This window comes from Ranitomeya imitator, chromosome 2 (genome assembly GCF_032444005.1).
Source record: "Ranitomeya imitator isolate aRanImi1 chromosome 2, aRanImi1.pri, whole genome shotgun sequence".
NCBI lineage: Eukaryota > Metazoa > Chordata > Amphibia > Anura > Dendrobatidae > Ranitomeya > Ranitomeya imitator.
In genome coordinates this window covers 270,244,620-270,264,241 of record NC_091283.1, presented here as the reverse complement: position 1 = coordinate 270,264,241, position 19,622 = coordinate 270,244,620, and the positions used below count along the sequence as shown (strand labels likewise).

The window sequence follows — 19,622 nt, the reverse complement described above, 5'->3', positions numbered from 1 at the left end:
ATACAGGATGTAACTCGGGATCAGTAACGTAATGTATGTACACGGTGACTGCACCAGCAGAATAGTGAGTGCAGCTCTGGAGTATAATACAGGATGTAACTCAGGATCAGTAATGTAATGTATGTACACAGTGACTGCGCCAGCAGAATAGTGAGTGCAGCTCTGGGGTATAATACAGGATGTAACTCAGGATCAGTAATGTAATGTATGTACACAGTGACTGCGCCAGCAGAATAGTGAGTGCAGCTCTGGGGTATAATACAGGATGTAACTCAGGATCAGTAATGTAATGTATGTACACAGTGACTGCGCCAGCAGAATAGTGAGTGCAGCTCTGAGGTATAATACAGGATGTAACTCAGGATCAGTAATGTATGTTTACAGTGACTGCACCAGCAGATTAGTGAGTGCAGCTCTGAGGTATAATACAGGATGTAACTCAGGATCAGTAATGTAATGTATGTACACAGTGACTTCACCAGCAGAATAGTGAGTGCAGCTCTGGAGTATAATACAGGATGTAACTCAGGATCAGTAATGTATGTACACAGTGACTGCACCAGCAGAATAGTGAGTGCAGCTCTGGGGTATAATACAGGATGTAACTCAGGATCAGTAATGTATGTTTACAGTGACTGCACCAGCAGATTAGTGAGTGCAGCTCTGGGGTATAATACAGGATGTAACTGAGGATCAGTAATGTAATGTATGTACACAGTGACTGCACCAGCAGAATAGTGAGTGCAGCTCTGGGGTATAATACAGGATGTAACTCAGGATCAGTAATGTAATGTATGTACACAGTGACTGCACCAGCAGAATAGTGAGTGCAGCTCTGGGGTATAATACAGGATGTAACTCAGGATCAGTAATGTATGTACACAGTGACTGCACCAGCAGAATAGTGAGTGCAGCTCTGGAGTATAATACAGGATGTAACTCAGGATCAGTAATGTATGTACACAGTGACTGCACCAGCAGAATAGTGAGTACAGCTCTGGAGTATAATACAGGAGGTAACTCAGGATCAGTAATGTAATGTATGTACACAGTGACTGCACCAGCAGAATAGTGAGTGCAGCTCTGGAGTATAAGGCTACGTTCACATTTGCGTTGTTGGGCTTTGCCTCGGCGACACAACGCATGCAAAAACGCATTGTTTTGTGACGCATGCGTCCATTTTTGGCTTGATTTTGGACGCAAAAAAAATGCAACATGCAGCGTCCTCTGCGCCCTGACGCTTGCGCCAAAAATGACGCATGCGTCACAAAACGCAAGACAACGCATGTCCATGCGCCCCCATGTTAAATATAGGGGCGCATGACGCATGGGTCGCCGCAGCTGCGCCCGACGCAACGCTAATGTGAACATAGCCTAATACAGGATGTAGCTAAGGATCAGTAATGTATGTACACAGTGACTGCACCAGCAGAATAGTGAGTGCAGCTCTGAGGTATAATGCAGGATGTAACTCGGGATCAGTAATGTAATGTATGTACACAGTGACTGCACCAGCAGAATAGTGAGTGCAGCTCTAGGGTATAATGCAGGATGTAACTCGGGATCAGTAGTACTCTCGTCATTGTCATCATCCTCACTTGTTGCTCTTTCTCTTGCAGTTTGCTGTTTCGTGGTCCACAAGCGCTGCCATGAATTTGTCACCTTCTCCTGCCCCGGTGCAGATAAGGGTCCGGACACAGATGTAAGTGCCGCAGTTGCTCTGCTTCTTTGGGTTGTTTACACTGTTTTTTGCATACTTTGTCTCTTCCTAACTGCGCTGCTTTCCTCCGTCATCAGGGTTGTACTGGCCTTTAAGTGGCTGTGGCCGCAGGCTGATTCCCCCCGGGTCGCGGTGGCCGCTGGGGACTCGCTGCTGTCAGTGAGATCTATTTCGGCTGGTTGTGCATTCCTGCGGGGCGCATAGCTGCACTTCTCTACAGCTTCATCCTCTATGAATAATGCAGGGGTATATACAGTGGGGCAAAAAAGTATTTAGTCAGTCAGCAATAGTGCAAGTTCCACCACTTAAAAAGATGAGAGGCGTCTGTAATTTACATCATAGGTAGACCTCAACTATGGGAGACAAACTGAGAAAAAAAAATCCAGAAAATCACATTGTCTGTTTTTTTTATCATTTTTTTTGCATATTATGGTGGAAAATAAGTATTTGGTCAGAAACAAACAATCAAGATTTCTGGCTCTCACAGACCTGTAACTTCTTCTTTAAGAGTCTCCTCTTTCCTCCACTCATTACCTGTAGTAATGGCACCTGTTTAAACTTGTTATCAGTATAAAAAGACACCTGTGCACACCCTCAAACAGTCTGACTCCAAACTCCACTATGGTAAAGACCAAAGAGCTGTGAAAGGACACCAGAAACAAAATTGTAGCCCTGCACCAGGCTGGGAAGACTGAATCTGCAATAGCCAACCAGCTTGGAGTGAAGAAATCAACAGTGGGAGCAATAATTAGAAAATGGAAGACATACAAGACCACTGATAATCTCCCTCGATCTGGGGCTCCACGCAAAATCCCACCCCGTGGGGTCAGAATGATCACAAGAACGGTGAGCAAAAATCCCAGAACCACGCGGGGGGACCTAGTGAATGAACTGCAGAGAGCTGGGACCAATGTAACAAGGCCTACCATAAGTAACACACTACGCCACCATGGACTCAGATCCTGCAGTGCCAGACGTGTCCCACTGCTTAAGCCAGTACATGTCCAGGCCCATCTGAGTTTGCTAGAGAGCATTTGGATGATCCAGAGGAGTTTTGGGAGAATGTCCTATGGTCTGATGAAACCAAACTGGAACTGTTTGGTAGAAACACAACTTGTCGTGTTTGGAGGAAAAAGAATACTGAGTTGCATCCATCAAACACCATACCTACTGTAAAGCATGGTGGTGGAAACATCATGCTTTGGGGCTGTTTCTCTGCAAAGGGGCCAGGACGACTGATCCAGGTACATGAAAGAATGAATGGGGCCATGTATCGTGAGATTTTGAGTGCAAACCTCCTTCCATCAGCAAGGGCATTGAAGATGAAACGTGGCTGGGTCTTTCAACATGACAATGATCCAAAGCACACCACTAGGGCAACGAAGGAATGGCTTCGTAATAAGCATTTCAAGGTCCTGGAGTGGCCTAGCCAGTCTCCAGATCTCAACCCTATAGAAAACCTTTGGAGGGAGTTGAAAGTCCGTGTTGCCAAGCGAAAAGCCAAAAACATCACTGCTCTAGAGGAGATCTGCATGGAGGAATGGGCCAACATACCAACAACAGTGTGTGGCAACCTTGTCAAGACTTACAGAAAACGTTTGACCTCTGTCATTGCCAACGAAGGATATATTACAAAGTATTGAGATGAAATTTTGTTTCTGACCAAATACTTATTTTCCACCACAATATGCAAATAAAATGTTAAAAAAAACAGACTGTGATTTTCTGGATTTTTTTTTCTCAGTTTGTCTCCCATAGTTGAGGTCTACCTATGATGTAAATTACAGACGCCTCTCATCTTTTTAAGTGGTGGAACTTGCACTATTGCTGACTGACTAAATACTTTTTTGCCCCACTGTATATATATATAATCTGGGTGACGTTCTCTCCAGGGGGCGCTCTCAGCCTCCGCCATTATTACAGCCGTCCATTATTTGACCAGCGTGATGAGGTCTGTGCAGCCCCCAATAACTTTGCACTTCTTAAAGGGCGCTGGTCATTGCTGTGATGGACGGGGAGCTGGCCTGGGCGACGGGGTTCCTTTATGATGTGGCCGCTGCTGGGGATGGAATGATATTTCTGCTCGTGTAATTACAGCTCAGTCTGAGCTGGAGCGTAATAGTTATTAGTGCTCAAAGAAAGCGTAATAACACGGAGTTTATAGCTCGGGAGATCTCTGCGGAGGAGGAGGAGAATCTTTCTGCGGGGACACATCACCACCTAACGTAGCTCCACAACACCTCTGCTCCTGAGCTCCTACAATGTATCAGTGCCATGCTCCAGCAGAGGAGACCTGCTCCTGAGCCTCTGCAATGTATCAGTGCCATGCTCCAGCAGAGGAGACCTGCTCCTGAGCCTCTACAATGTATCAGTGCCATGCTCCAGCAGAGCAGACCTGCTCCTGAGCCCCTACAATGTACCAGTGCCATGCTCCAGCAGAGCAGACCTGCTCCTGAGCCCCTACAATGTACCAGTGCCATGCTCCAGCGGAGAAGACCTGCTCCTGAGCCTCTACAATGTATCAGTGCCATGCTCCAGCAGAGCAGACCTGTTCCTGAGCCTCTACAATGTATCAATGCCATGCTCCAGCAGAGCAGACCTACTTCTGAGCCCCTACAATGTACCAGTGCCATGCTCCACCAGAGCAGACCTGCTCCTGAGCCTCTACAATGTATCTGTGCCATGCTCCAGTGAAGGAGACCTGCTCCTGAGCCTCTACAATGTATCGGTGCCATGCTCCAGTGGAGGAGACCTGCTCCTGAGCCTTTACAATGTATCAGTGCCGTGGTCCAGCTGAGGAGATTTGCTCCTGAGCCTCTGCAATGTATCAGTTCCATGCTCCAGCGGATGGGACCTGCTCCTGAGCCTTTACAATGTATCAGTGCTGCTCCAGTGGATGGGGCCTGCTCCTGAGCCTTTACAATGTATCAGTGCCGTGCTCCAGCGGATGGGACCTGCTCCTGAGCCTTTACAATGTATCAGTGCCGTGCTCCAGCGGATGGGACCTGCTCCTGAGCCTTTACAATGTATCAGTGCCGTTCTCCAGTGGATGGGGCCTGCTCCTGAGCCTTTACAATGTATTAGTGCCGTGCTCCAGCGGATGGGACCTGCTCCTGAGCCTTTACAATGTATCAGTGCCGTGCTCCAGCGGATGGGACCTGCTCCTGAGCCTTTACAATGTATCAGTGCCGTGCTCCAGCGGATGGGACCTGCTCCTGAGCCTCTAGAATGTATCGGTGCCATGCACCAGCAGAGGAGACCTGCTCCTGAGCTCCTACAATGTATCAGTACCATGCTCCAGCAGAGGAGACCTGCTCCTGAGCTCCTTCAATGTATCAGTGCCATTCTCCAGCAGAGCAGACCTGCTCCTGAGCCTCTACAGTGTATCAGTGCCATGCTCCAGAGGAGGAGACCTGCTCCTGAGCCTCTACAATGTATCAGTGCCATGCTCCAGCGGAGGAGACCTGCTCCTGAGCCTCTACAATGTATCGGTGCCAAACTCCAGTGGAGGAGACCTCCTGAGCCTCTACAATGTATCCGTGCCATGCTCAAGCGGAGGAGACCTGCTCCTGAGCCTCTACAATGTATCAGTGCCGTGCTTCAGCGGAGGAGACCTGCTCCTGAGCCTTTACAATGTATCAGTGCTGTGCTCCAGCGGAGAAGACCTGCTCCTGAGCCTCTACAATATATCAGTGCCATGCTCAAGCGGAGACCTGCTCCTGAGCCTTTTCAATGTATCCGTGCCATGCTCCAGCAGAGCAGACCTGCTCCTGAGCCTCTACAATGTATCAGTACCATGCTCCAGCGGAGGAGACCGGCTCCTGTGCCTCTACAATGTATCAGTGCCATGCTCCAGCAGAGCAGACCTGCTCCTGAACCCCTACAATATATCAATGCCATGCTCCAGCAGAGCAGACCTGCTCCTAAGCCTCTACAATGTATCAGTGCCATGCTCCAGCGGAGGAGACCTGCTCCTGAGCTTCTACAATGTATCAGTGCCATGCTCAAGCGGAGGAGACCTGCTCCTGAGCCTCTACAATGTATCAGTGCCATGCTCCAGTGGAGGAGACCTGCTTTTGAGCCTCCACAATTTACCAGTGCCATGCTCAAGCGGAGGAGACCTGCTCCTGAGCCTCTACAATGTATCAGTGCCATGCTCCAGCGGAGGAGACCTGCTCCTGAGCCTCTACAATGTATCGGTGCCATGCTCCAGTGGAGGAGACCTCCTGAGCCTCTACAATGTATCCGTGCCATTCTCAAGCGGAGGAGACCTGCTCCTGAGCCTCTACAATGTATCAGTGCCATGCTCCAGCTCAGGAGCAGGTCCCCACCGCCTGTACAATGTATCAGTGCCGTGCTCCAGCTGAGGAGACCTGCTCCTGAGCCTCTGCAATGTATCAGTGCCATGCTCCAGCGGATGGGACCTGCTCCTGAGCCTTTACAATGTATCAGTGCCATGCTCCAGTGGATGGGGCCTGCTCCTGAGCCTTTACAATGTATCAGTGCCGTGCTCCAGCGGATGGGACCTGCTCCTGAGCCTTTACAATATATCCGTGCCATGCTCAAGCGGAGACCTGCTCCTGAGCCTTTTCAATGTATCCGTGCCATGCTCCAGCAGAGCAGACCTGCTCCTGAGCCTCTACAATGTATCAGTACCATGCTCCAGCGGAGGAGACCGGCTCCTGAGCCTCTACAATGTATCAATGCCATGCTCCAGCAGAGCAGACCTGCTCCTAAGCCTCTACAATGTATCAGTGCCATGCTCCTGCACAGGAGACCTGCTCCTGAGCTCCTACAATGTATCAGTGCCATGCTCCAGCAGAGGAGACCTGCTCCTGAGCCTCTGCAATGTATCAGTGCCATGCTCCTGCAGAGGAGACCTGCTCCTGAGCCTCTACAATGTATCAGTGCCATGCTCCAGCAGAGGAGACCTGCTCCTGAGCCTCTGCAATGTATCAGTGCCATACTCCTGCAGAGGAGACCTGCTCCTGAGCTCCTACAATGTATCAGTGCCATGCTCCAGTAGAGGAGACCTGCTCCTGAGCTCCTACAATGTATCAGTGCCATGCTCCTGCACAGGAGACCTGCTCCTGAGCTCCTACAATGTATCAGTGCCATGCTCCAGCAGAGGAGACCTGCTCCTGAGCTCCTACAATGTATCAGTGCCATGCTCCAGCAGAGGAAACCTGCTCCTGAGCCTCTACAATGTATAAGTGCCATGCTCCTGCAGAGGAGACCTGCTCCTGAGCTCCTACAATGTATCAGTGCCATGCTCCAGCAGAGGAAACCTGCTCCTGAGCCTCTACAATGTATAAGTGCCATGCTCCAGCAGAGGAGACCTGCTCCTGAGCTCCTACAATGTATCAGTGCCATGCTCCTGCACAGGAGACCTGCTCCTGTACATCCTCCGGGGGGCGCTGCACTCATTACAGTGTACATCCTTCAGGGGGCGCTGCAATTATTACAGTGTACGTCCTCCGGGGGGCGCTGCACTTATTACAGTGTACGTCCTCCGGGGGACGCTGCACTCCTTACAGTGTACGTCCTCCAGATGGCGCTGCACTCATTACAGTGTACGTCCTCCAGGGGGGCGCTGCATTCATTACAGTGTACGTCCTCCGGAGGGCGCTGCACTCATTACAGTGTACGTCCTCCGGGGGGCGCTGCACTTATTACAGTGTACGTCCTCCGGGGGGCGCTGCACTCATTACAGTGTACGTCCTCCAGATGGCGCTGCACTCATTACAGTGTATGTCCTCCGGGGGGGCGCTGCACTCATTACAGTGTATGTCCTCGGGGGGGCGCTGCACTCATTACAGTGTACGTCCTCCAGGGGGCGCTGCGCTCATTACAGTGTACGTCCTCCAGATGGCGCTGCGCTCATTACAGTGTACGTCCTTCGGGGGGCGCTGCGCTCATTACAGTGTATGTCCTCCGGGGGCGCTGCGCTCATTACAGTGTACGTCCTCCAGATGGCGCTGCGCTCATTACAGTGTACGTCCTCCGGGGGGCGCTGTACTCATTACAGTGTACGTCCTCCGGGGGGCGCTGCGCTCATTACAGTGTACGTCCTCCAGATGGCGCTGCGCTCATTACAGTGTACGTCCTCCAGATGGCGCTGCGCTCATTAGTGTACGTCCTCCAGATGGTGCTGCGCTCATTACAGTGTACGTCCTCTGGGGGCGCTGCGCTCATTACAGTGTACGTCCTCCAGATGACGCTGCTCTCATTATAGTGTACGTCCTCCGGGGGGCGCTGCACTCATTACAGTGTACCTCCTCCAGATGGTTCTGCTCTCATTACAGTGTACGTCCTCCAGGGGGCGCTGCGCTCATTACAGTGTACGTCCTCCAGATGGCGCTGCGCTCATTACAGTGTACCTCCTCCAGATGGCGCTGCACTCATTACAGTGTACGTCCTCCGGGGGGCGCTGCGCTCATTACAGTGTATGTCTTCCAGATGGCGCTGCGCTCATTACAGTGTACGTCCTCCAGATGGCACTGCGCTCATTACAGTGTACGTCCTCCAGATGGCGCTGCACTCATTACAGTGTACGTCCTCCGGGGGGCGCTGCACTCATTACAGTGTACGTCCTCCAGATGGCGCTGCGCTCATTACAGTGTACGTCCTCCAGAAGGCGCTGCACTCATTACAGTGTACGTCCTCCAGATGGCGCTGCACTCATTACAGTGTACGTCCTCCGGGGGGCGCTGCGCTCATTACAGTGTTCGTCCTCCGGGGGGCGCTGCGCTCATTACAGTGTACGTCCTCCAGATGGTGCTGCGCTCATTACAGTGTACGTCCTCAGGGGGGCGCTGCGCTCATCACAGTATACGTCTTCCAGATGGCGCTGCGCTCATTACAGTGTACGTCCTCCAGATGGCGCTGCGCTCATTACAGTGTACGTCCTCCGGGGGGCGCTGCGCTCATTACAGTGTACGTCCTGCGGGGGGCGCTGCGCTCATTACAGTGTACGTCCTCCAGATGGCGCTGCGCTCATTACAGTGTACGTCCTCCAGATGGCGCTGCGCTCATTACAGTGTACGTCCTCCGGGGGGCGCTGCGCTCATTACAGTGTACGTCCTCCGGGGGGCGCTGCGCTCATTACAGTGTACGTCCTCCGGGGGGCGCTGCGCTCATTACAGTGTACGTCCTCCAGATGGCGCTGCGCTCATTACAGTGTACGTCCTCCGGGGGGCGCTGCACTCATTACAGTGTACGTCCTCCAGATGGCTCTGCACTCATTACAGTGTACGTCCTCCAGATGGCGCTGCGCTCATTACAGTGTATGTCCTCCGGGGGGCGCTGCGCTCATTACAGTGTACGTCCTCCGGGGGGCGCTGCACTCATTACAGTGTACATCCTCCAGATGGCGCTGCGCTCATTACAGTGTACGTCCTCCAGATGGCGCTGCTCTCATTACAGTGTACGTCCTCTGGGGGCGCTGCGCTCATTACAGTGTACGTCCTCCAGATGACGCTGCTCTCATTATAGTGTACGTCCTCCGGGGGGCGCTGCACTCATTACAGTGTACGTCCTCTGGGGGCGCTGCGCTCATTACAGTGTACCTCCTCCAGATGGTTCTGCTCTCATTACAGTGTACGTCCTCCAGGGGGCGCTGCGCTCATTACAGTGTACGTCCTCCAGGGGGCGCTGCGCTCATTACAGTGTACCTCCTCCAGATGGAGCTGCGCTCATTACAGTGTACGTCCTCCGGGGGGCGCTGCGCTCATTACAGTGTACGTCCTCCGGGGGGAGCTGCGCTCATTACAGTATACGTCCTCCAGATGGCGCTGCGCTCATTACAGTGTACGTCCTCCAGATGGTGCTGCGCTCATTACAGTGTACGTCCTCCGGGGGGGCGCTGCGCTCATTACAGTATACGTCCTCCAGATGGCGCTGCGCTCATTACAGTGTACGTCCTCCAGATGGCGCTGCGCTCATTACAGTGTACGTCCTCCGGGGGGCGCTGCGCTCATTACAGTGTACGTCCTCCGGGGGGGGCGCTGCGCTCATTACAGTGTACGTCCTCCGGGGGGCGCTGCGCTCATTACAGTGTACGTCCTCCAGATGGCGCTGCTCTCATTACAGTGTACGTCCTCTAGATGGCGCTGCGCTCATTACAGTGTACGTCCTCCGGGGGGCGCTGCGCTCATTACAGTGTACGTCCTCCAGATGGCGCTGCGCTCATTACAGTGTACGTCCTCCAGATGGCGCTGCGCTCATTACAGTGTACGTCCTCCGGGGGGCGCTGCGCTCATTACAGTGTACGTCCTCCAGATGGCGCTGCGCTCATTACAGTGTACGTCCTCCGGGGGGCGCTGCGCTCATTACAGTGTACGTCCTCCAGATGGCGCTGCGCTCATTACAGTGTACGTCCTCCGGGGGGCGCTGCGCTCATTACAGTGTACGTCCTCCAGATGGCGCTGCGCTCATTACAGTGTACGTCCTCCGGGGGGCGCTGCGCTCTGCACACATTGCTGTATACGTCTTGTACAATGTGATGACTGCCCTCCTCTTCTCCCTCGGCCAGGAGGCCATGGTGTGTGCGCTTGCAGAGCTGCGGGTTTGCTGCTTTGTCTTGTGCAGCCTCCACACCACAGTGGCGTCCCCCAGTTAGGGGGTGCACACACAGACCCTTATGTCCCAGCATGCCCTGTGTTCAATAATTAGGTTGAAGAAGACTCTTCTCTGTGTTTCGTGTGTCTAGATGCCATTAGTCGCAGTTCATCCAGAAGTCATGGCTTCCTGCCCAGCCGGCACCGCCGCGCAGACCTCCGGACGCAGTCACGTGACCGCGCAGATGATCGACATCTCCATCTACAGATGAGCATCATCGTCCACTCCAGAGCTGTAATCTAGAGGCGCTGACTACAGGGTGACTGTGATGGCGCTCAGAGGAGTCTGGAGGTAGGAGAAGAACAGAGGAGTCTGGAGGTAGGAGAAGAACAGAGCAGTCTAGAGGGAGGATAAGAGCAGAGTAGTCTGGAGGGAGGATAAGAGCAGAGCAGTCTGGAGGGAGGAGATGAACAGAGCAGTCTGGAGGGAGGAGATGAACAGAGCAGTCTGGAGGGAGGGGATGAACAGAGCAGTCTGGAGGGAGGGGATGAACAGAGCAGTCTGGAGGGAGGAGAAGGAGGACAGAGGAGTCTGGAGGGAGGAGGAGGACAGAGGAGTCCGGAGGGAGGAGGAGGAGGACAGAGGAGTCCGGAGGGAGGAGGAGGATGACAGAGGAGTCCGGAGGGAGGAGGAGGATGACAGAGGAGTCCGGAGGGAGGAGGAGGATGACAGAGGAGTCCGGAGGGAGGAGAAGTTGGACAGAGGAGTCCGGAGGGAGGAGAAGTTGGACAGAGGAGTCCGGAGGGAGGAGAAGTTGGACAGAGGAGTCCGGAGGGAGAAGGAGGACAGAGGAGTCCGTAGGGAGGAGAAGGAGGACAGAGGAGTCCGTAGGGAGGAGAAGGAGGACAGAGGAGTCCGGAGGGAGGAGGAGGACAGAGGACGCCGGAGGGAGGAGGACAGAGGAGTCCGGAGGGAGGAGGAGGAGGACAGAGGAGTCCGGAGGGAGGAGAAGGAGGACAGGAGTCCGGAGGGAGGAGGAGGACAGAGGAGTCCGGAGGGAGGAGAAGGAGGACAGAGGAGTCCGTAGGGAGGAGAAGGAGGACAGAGGAGTCCGTAGGGAGGAGAAGGAGGACAGAGGAGTCCGTAGGGAGGAGAAGGAGGACAGAGGAGTCCGTAGGGAGGAGAAGGAGGACAGAGGAGTCCGTAGGGAGGAGAAGGAGGACAGAGGAGTCCGGAGGGAGGAGGAGGAGGACAGAGGAGTCCGGAGGGAGGAGGAGGAGGACAGAGGAGTCCGGAGGGAGGAGAAGGAGGACAGGAGTCCGGAGGGAGGAGAAGGAGGACAGAGGAGTCCGTAGGGAGGAGAAGTTGGACAGAGGAGTCCGGAGGGAGGAGAAGGAGGACAGAGGAGTCCGTAGAGAGGAGAAGGAGGACAGAGGAGTCCGTAGGGAGGAGAAGGAGGACAGAGGAGTCCGTAGGGAGGAGAAGGAGGACAGAGGAGTCCGTAGGGAGGAGAAGGAGGACAGAGGAGTCCGTAGGGAGGAGAAGGAGGACAGAGGAGTCCGTAGGGAGGAGAAGGAGGACAGAGGAGTCCGGAGGGAGGAGGAGGACAGAGGACGCCGGAGGGAGGAGGACAGAGGAGTCCGGAGGGAGGAGGAGGAGGACAGAGGAGTCCGGAGGGAGGAGAAGGAGGACAGAGGAGTCCGTAGGGAGGAGAAGGAGGACAGAGGAGTCCGTAGGGAGGAGAAGGAGGACAGAGGAGTCCGTAGGGAGGAGAAGGAGGACAGAGGAGTCCGTAGGGAGGAGAAGGAGGACAGAGGAGTCCGTAGGGAGGAGAAGGAGGACAGAGGAGTCCGGAGGGAGGAGGAGGACAGAGGACGCCGGAGGGAGGAGGACAGAGGAGTCCGGAGGGAGGAGGAGGAGGACAGAGGAGTCCGGAGGGAGGAGAAGGAGGACAGTAGTCCGGAGGGAGGAGAAGGAGGACAGGAGTCCGGAGGGAGGAGAAGGAGGACAGAGGAGTCCGGAGGGAGGAGAAGTTGGACAGAGGAGTCCGGAGGGAGGAGAAGGAGGACAGAGGAGTCCGTAGGGAGGACAGAGGAGTCCGTAGGGAGGAGAAGGAGGACAGAGGAGTCCGTAGGGAGGAGAAGGAGGACAGAGGAGTCCGTAGGGAGGAGAAGGAGGACAGAGGAGTCCGTAGGGAGGAGAAGGAGGACAGAGGAGTCCGGAGGGAGGAGGAGGACAGAGGACGCCGGAGGGAGGAGGACAGAGGAGTCCGGAGGGAGGAGGAGGAGGACAGAGGAGTCCGGAGGGAGGAGAAGGAGGACAGGAGTCCGGAGGGAGGAGAAGGAGGACAGAGGAGTCCGTAGGGAGGAGAAGTTGGACAGAGGAGTCCGGAGGGAGGAGAAGGAGGACAGAGGAGTCCGTAGAGAGGAGAAGGAGGACAGAGGAGTCCGTAGGGAGGAGAAGGAGGACAGAGGAGTCCGTAGGGAGGAGAAGGAGGACAGAGGAGTCCGTAGGGAGGAGAAGGAGGACAGAGGAGTCCGTAGGGAGGAGAAGGAGGACAGAGGAGTCCGTAGGGAGGAGAAGGAGGACAGAGGAGTCCGTAGGGAGGAGAAGGAGGACAGAGGAGTCCGGAGGGAGGAGGAGGACAGAGGAGTCCGGAGGGAGGAGGAGGACAGAGGACGCCGGAGGGAGGAGGACAGAGGAGTCCGGAGGGAGGAGGAGGAGGACAGAGGAGTCCGGAGGGAGGAGAAGGAGGACAGGAGTCCGGAGGGAGGAGAAGGAGGACAGGAGTCCGGAGGGAGGAGAAGGAGGACAGAGGAGTCCGGAGGGAGGAGAAGTTGGACAGAGGAGTCCGGAGGGAGGAGAAGGAGGACAGAGGAGTCCGTAGGGAGGACAGAGGAGTCCGTAGGGAGGAGAAGGAGGACAGAGGAGTCCGTAGGGAGAAGGAGGACAGAGGAGTCCGTAGGGAGGAGAAGGACAGAGGAGTCCGCAGGGAGGAGAAGGAGGACAGAGGAGGGAGGAGAAGGAGGACAGAGGAGTCCGGAGGGAGGAGAAGGAGGACAGAGGAGTCCGGAGGGAGGAGAAGGAGGACAGAGGAGTCCGGAGGGAGGAGAAGGAGGACAGAGGAGTCCGTAGGGAGGAGAAGGAGGACAGAGGAGTCCGTAGGGAGGAGAAGGAGGACAGAGGAGTCCGTAGGGAGGAGAAGGAGGACAGAGGAGTCCGTAGGGAGGAGAAGGAGGACAGAGGAGTCCGGAGGGAGGAGGAGGACAGAGGACGCCGGAGGGAGGAGGACAGAGGAGTCCGGAGGGAGGAGGAGGAGGACAGAGGAGTCTGGAGGGAGGAGAAGGAGGACAGGAGTCCGGAGGGAGGAGAAGGAGGACAGAGGAGTCCGGAGGGAGGAGAAGTTGGACAGAGGAGTCCGGAGGGAGGAGAAGGAGGACAGAGGAGTCCGTAGGGAGGAGAAGGAGGACAGAGGAGTCCGTAGGGAGGAGAAGGAGGACAGAGGAGTCCGTAGGGAGGAGAAGGAGGACAGAGGAGTCCGTAGGGAGGAGAAGGAGGACAGAGGAGTCCGGAGGGAGGAGGAGGAGGACAGAGGAGTCCGGAGGGAGGAGAAGGAGGACAGAGGAGTCCGGAGGGAGGAGAAGGAGGACAGAGGAGTCCGGAGGGAGGAGAAGGAGGACAGAGGAGTCCGGAGGGAGGAGAAGGAGGACAGAGGAGTCCGGAGGGAGGAGAAGGAGGACAGAGGAGTCCGGAGGGAGGAGAAGGAGGACAGAGGAGTCCGGAGGGAGGAGAAGGAGGACAGAGGAGTCCGGAGGGAGGAGAAGGAGGACAGAGGAGTCCGGAGGGAGGAGAAGGAGGACAGAGGAGTCCGGAGGGAGGAGAAGGAGGACAGAGGAGTCCGGAGGGAGGAGAAGGAGGACAGAGGAGTCCGGAGGGAGGAGAAGGAGGACAGAGGAGTCCGGAGGGAGGAGAAGGAGGACAGAGGAGTCCGGAGGGAGGAGAAGGAGGACAGAGGAGTCCGGAGGGAGGAGAAGGAGGACAGAGGAGTCCGGAGGGAGGAGAAGGAGGACATAGGAGTCCGGAGGGAGGAGAAGGTGGACAGAGGAGTCCGGAGGGAGGAGAAGGTGGACAGAGGAGTCCGCAGGGAGGAGAAGGAGGACAGAGGAGTCCGCAGGGAGGAGAAGGAGGACAGAGGAGGGAGGAGAAAACGGACAGAGGAGTCCGGAGGGAGGAGAAGGAGGACAGAGGAGTCCGGAGGGAGGAGAAGGAGGACAGAGGAGTCCGGAGGGAGGAGAAGGAGGACAGAACAGGAGCCTTTAGGGAGGAGGAGGAGGACAGAGGAGGAGCCTAGAGGGAGGAGAAGGAGGACAGAGGAGTCCGGAGGAGGAGAAGGAGGACAGAGGAGTCCGGAGGGAGGAGAAGGAGGACAGAGGAGTCCGGAGGGAGGAGAAGGAGGACAGAGGAGTCCGGAGGGAGGAGGAGGAGGACAGAGGAGTCCGGAGGGAGGAGAAGGAGGACAGAACAGGAGCCTTTAGGGAGGAGAAGGAGGACAGAGGAGGAGCCTAGAGGGAGGAGAAGGAGGACATATCACGGCCCCCTCATGAAGTGAGGACCACCGCTCCTCCCACAGTAGGTGATGTCCTTGATGATTGACAGTTCCTCCTTCCGCTACTGAAGAGAAACCTCCGAGGTCTTGCTCAGAATTACACAGCAAAAATGTGGATTCTGCATAAGGCGTTTCCATGGTAACCTCTGGGTTTCCATGGTAAACAGGTTTAGATTGTTCTCCTGCCTGGGAGTTAATCACTCTGTTTAGTGGCACTTCCCGGGGTCAGAGTCTCATTAAATGGTGACTGGCAAACCCTGATGACCTAAAACACATGAAAACATGTAAAGAGGTGCTGCAGCAGCAGCACCAGAGCGCCTCCCCCTGCCCTCCCCTGACATTTCCCCTGTACTGAGCAGCTAATCTATAAGTCTACATCACTCGATACTTTATATCCATCCAAACAATACTCCGCAGCGCCACCTCCAGGGCAACAAATAGAACAACCCTCCCTGCAGGGAGCCAGCGCATCCATGCTGCAGAGTAACGGACCTCCGAGCACGGGCTGGTGATATTCCCAACTATCCCCCCATATCCGCATGTCACCGGTGAATCTGTGATTACATTTATTATGTAGATGTAAAACTACCATTCATCAGCGGCATATCGCCCCGTGCAGTCAGATCTCCTGCCGATCACGATCACACCAGCGCTGTCATAACGCTAGGGTTTCTCCATGTAAATGCGGCTGAAGGAGCACGGATCCAATTATTATGCAGCGGTCTAGTGGCTCAGGGCTGAAGGGGATCATCCGTCACCTCCAGGGTGAAGGGGATCATCCGTCACCTCCAGGGTGAAGGGGATCATCCGTCACCTCCAGGGTGAAGGGGATCATCCGTCACCTTCAGGGTGAAGGGGATCATCGGTCACCTTCAGGGTGAAGGGGATCATCGGTCACCTCCAGGGTGAAGGGGATCATCGGTCACATCCAGGGTGAAGGGGATCATCGGTCACCTCCAGGGTGAAGGGGATCATCGGTCACCTCCAGGGTGAAGGGGATCATCGGTCACCTCCAGGGTGAAGGGGATCATCGGTCACCTCCAGGGTGAAGGGGATCATCGGTCACCTCCAGGGTGAAGGGGATCATCGGTCACCTCCAGGGTGAAGGGGATCATCGGTCACCTCCAGGGTGAAGGGGATCATCGGTCACCTCCAGGGTGAAGGGGATCATCGGTCACCTCCAGGGTGAAGGGGATCATCGGTCACCTCCAGGGTGAAGGGGATCATCGGTCACCTCCAGGGTGAAGGGGATCATCGGTCACCTCCAGGGTGAAGGGGATCATCGGTCACCTCCAGGGTGAAGGGGATCATCGGTCACCTCCAGGGTGAAGGGGATCATCGGTCACCTCCAGGGTGAAGGGGATCATCGGTCACCTCCAGGGTGAAGGGGATCATCGGTCACCTCCAGGGTGAAGGGGATCATCCGTCATCTTCAGGGTGAAGGGGATCATCCGTCACCTCCAGGGTGAAGGGGATCATCCGTCACCTCCAGGGTGAAGGGGATCATCCGTCACCTCCAGGGTGAAGGGGATCATCCGTCACCTCCAGGGTGAAGGGGATCATCCGTCACCTCCAGGGTGAAGGGGATCATCCGTCACCTCCAGGGTGAAGGGGATCATCCGTCACCTCCAGGGTGAAGGGGATCATCCGTCACCTCCAGGGTGAAGGGGATCATCCGTCACCTCCAGGGTGAAGGGGATCATCCGTCACCTCCAGGGTGAAGGGGATCATCCGTCACCTCCAGGGTGAAGGGGATCATCCGTCACCTCTAGGGAGAAGGGGATCACCTGGTGTCTTTGGCCTGCGGGGATTACCCGGCTTCTCCAGGGTGAAGGGAATCACTTGGCATCTTTGGCCTGTGGGGATCACTCAGGATCACCTGACATGTTTGGCCTGCGAGGATTACCTGACATCTCCAGGGTGAAGGTGATCACTCTGCATCTTTGGCCTGCGGGGGATTACCTGACGTCTCCAGGCTCAATGGGATCACCGGCGTCTTTGGCCTGCTGGGGGATCACCCGGCGTCTTTGGCCTGTGGGGATCACCCAGCATCTCTAGGGTGAAGGGGATCACTCAGCCTCTTTAGCCTGCAGTGATCACCCGAGATCTCCAGGCTGAAGGGGATTAACCAGTGTCTTTGGCCTGCAGGGATTACCTGACGTTTCCAGGCGGAAGGGGATCACCCGGCATCTTTAGCCTGCAGTGGTCACCGGACATCTCCAGGCTGAAGGGGATCACCCGGCATTTCCAGGCTGAGTGGGATCACCTGAGGTCTTTGGCCTGCGTGGATTACCCGGCTTCTCCAGGTTGAAGGGAATCAGTCGGTGTCTCTGGGCTGCAGGGATCGCCTTTTCCCTATGCTCTCTCTATCCCTTCTTGGTGGCGCCCTCTCCCTCTTGGTGGGGCCCTCTCCCTCTTGGTGGGGCCCTCTCCCTTCTCGGTGGGGCCCTCTCCCTTCTCGGCGGGGCCCTCTCCCTTCTCGGCGGGGCCCTCTTCCCTCTTGGCGGGGCCCTCTTCCCTCTTGGCGGGGCCCTCTTCCCTCTTGGCGGGGCCCTCTTCCCTCTTGGCGGGGCCCTCTTCCCTCTTGGCGGGGCCCTCTTCCCTCTTGGCGGGGCCCTCTTCCCTCTTGGCGGGGCCCTCTTCCCTCTTGGCGGGGCCCTCTTCCCTCTTGGCGGGGCCCTCTTCCCTCTTGGCGGGGCCCTCTTCCCTCTTGGCGGGGCCCTCTTCCCTCTTGGCGGGGCCCTCTTCCCTCTTGGCGGGGCCATCTCGGCGGGGCCCTTTCCCTCTTGGTGTGGCCCTCTCTGCCTCTGGACTGCACTATAGAGAGATGATGGCTCCTCATTATACCAAGCGGAGGGCTGAGCATCTCCACCTCCTAGGAGCTGGAATCATAGTGCAGCTCATCACAGGGTTCTCCCACAATCCTCTGTTATTGTATTGTCTTCCTTTCTTACATTATCTGCATGTAAGCTCTGTTTGAGGACGGAGCTATTACAGACATCTAGCTGCAGTCCTATGTAACAGCACAGCTTACACAGGACTGCTGAGTACAGAGCGTTAGCTGGGATACAGTGCAGCCATTCTTCGCCAGTCTGTTTGATGCTCTGAGCGTCAGTCGGGATTTGGTTCTTCCTCTCGGATTGGCGGGCCGGGCGGCAGTGTGGGGGCTTCCTCGTCTGGGCCGCTAACTCGCCACATGACAGTCGCTCCCCGGTCCCCGCATCAAAGCCGCTCGCTAAATAAATTTTTAAAATGCCATCATTCGCCTTTCCCGCCGCGGCCGGAGGATAATTAGCTGCTGCTTTGGCTGCTCCCGTCAGCGTCTCTCATCTTCTCCCGAATAATGAAGAAGCTTCTGCGGAGCTGTGATCTCCGGGGACGTCCGTGTGGAGGCTGGTGGTCTCGGTGGATCCGCCAACACATGTCCATGTCGTTTCTTCCCCCATCACCTGTTATTCGTATTGAGAAGTGGAAGGAACCGCAGCAACTCAGCCACGAAGTGGAGACCCCGTGACGTTACAAAACGGGGGCAGGAAAGTCCCCACCGCTCTGCTGACCCCATAACGGCAAAGTTCAGACCTCCTCTGGGAGCTTCATGGCCGAGCAGCTGCATGCAGCCGTACATCACCAAGCACAATGCAGAGCGTCGGATGGAGTGGTGTAAAGCCGCCACCACCGGACTCTGGAGGAGACGTGCTCTGTGCAGTGGTGGATCGCTAGCAAACTCGGCCTCTATCATTGGTCTTGCAAGTTGTCGGGGGGGGCTGCCTCGTTATCCGTGTTCGTCCTTATCGGTTCAGGCTTGTTATCTAGGTCAAGATCGTTATCTGGGCTCGGCCAGGTTATCCGAGGGTCTTGTCCGTTATCAGGGGTCTTTCTCGTTATCGGGGCATCAGCCTCGTTATCAGTAATCTTGCTCATTACTTTCTTGTTATCGGGGGCGGCCTCATTATTGCGGCTCGGCCTCATTATGGAGGGGGTCTTGCTCGTTATCGGGGCCGGCTTTTTTATCGGGGTTCTATCTCGTTATCGGGGGTCTTTCTTTTTTCGGGGGTTTGCCTCGTTATTGGGAGTCTTGCTCGTTATCCTTAGGGTATGTTCACACGTTCAGGATTTCCATCCTTTTTTTTTTCCTGACTGTTTTTTAAAAAACTGCAGCTCTTGGCAGAAAACGCAGGCCCTTTTTTTGGTCCTTTTTTGGTCCGTTTTTGATGCGTTTTTTGATGCGTTTTTTTGATGCAGTTTTCTAGCCAGAGTCTGTGTGTTTTCTAGGAATTTTTTTAGGGTTAAAATGGCTGAAAATACCCTAACCCTACCCCTAACCCTACCCCTAACCCTAACCCTACCCCTAACCCTACCCCTAACCCTACCCCTACCCCTACCCCTATTCTAACCTTAGTGAAAAAAAAAAAAAAAAAAATTCTTTATTTTTTTTATTGTCCCTACCTATGGGGGTGACAAAGTGGGGGGGGTGTCATTTACTATTTTTTTATTTTGATCACTGAGATAGGTTATATCTCAGTGATCAAAATGCACTTTGGAACGAATCTGCCGGCCGGCAGATTCGGCGGGCGCACTGCGCATGCGCCCGCCATTTTGCAAGATGGCGGCGCCCAGGGAGAAGACGGCCGGACGGACACCGGGACGCCGGGTGAGTATAAGGGGGGGAGATTAGGGCACGGGGGGGGCATCAGAGCACTGGGGGGGGCATCGGAGCACTGGGGGGGGGCATCGGAG

General features: G+C 55.5%; 1 protein-coding gene across 1 annotated transcript in view; it reads left to right on the top strand.

Annotated features, from left to right (window-relative positions):
• The window catches only part of PRKCA (protein kinase C alpha), a 148,385-nt gene that overhangs the window by 50,050 nt on the left and 78,713 nt on the right, over positions 1–19,622 (top strand). Inside the window, exon 3 of the mRNA XM_069749181.1 lies at positions 1,620–1,702. Coding sequence (XP_069605282.1) covers positions 1,620–1,702 — 83 coding nt within the window. The remainder of the gene's footprint in view (positions 1–1,619; positions 1,703–19,622) is intronic.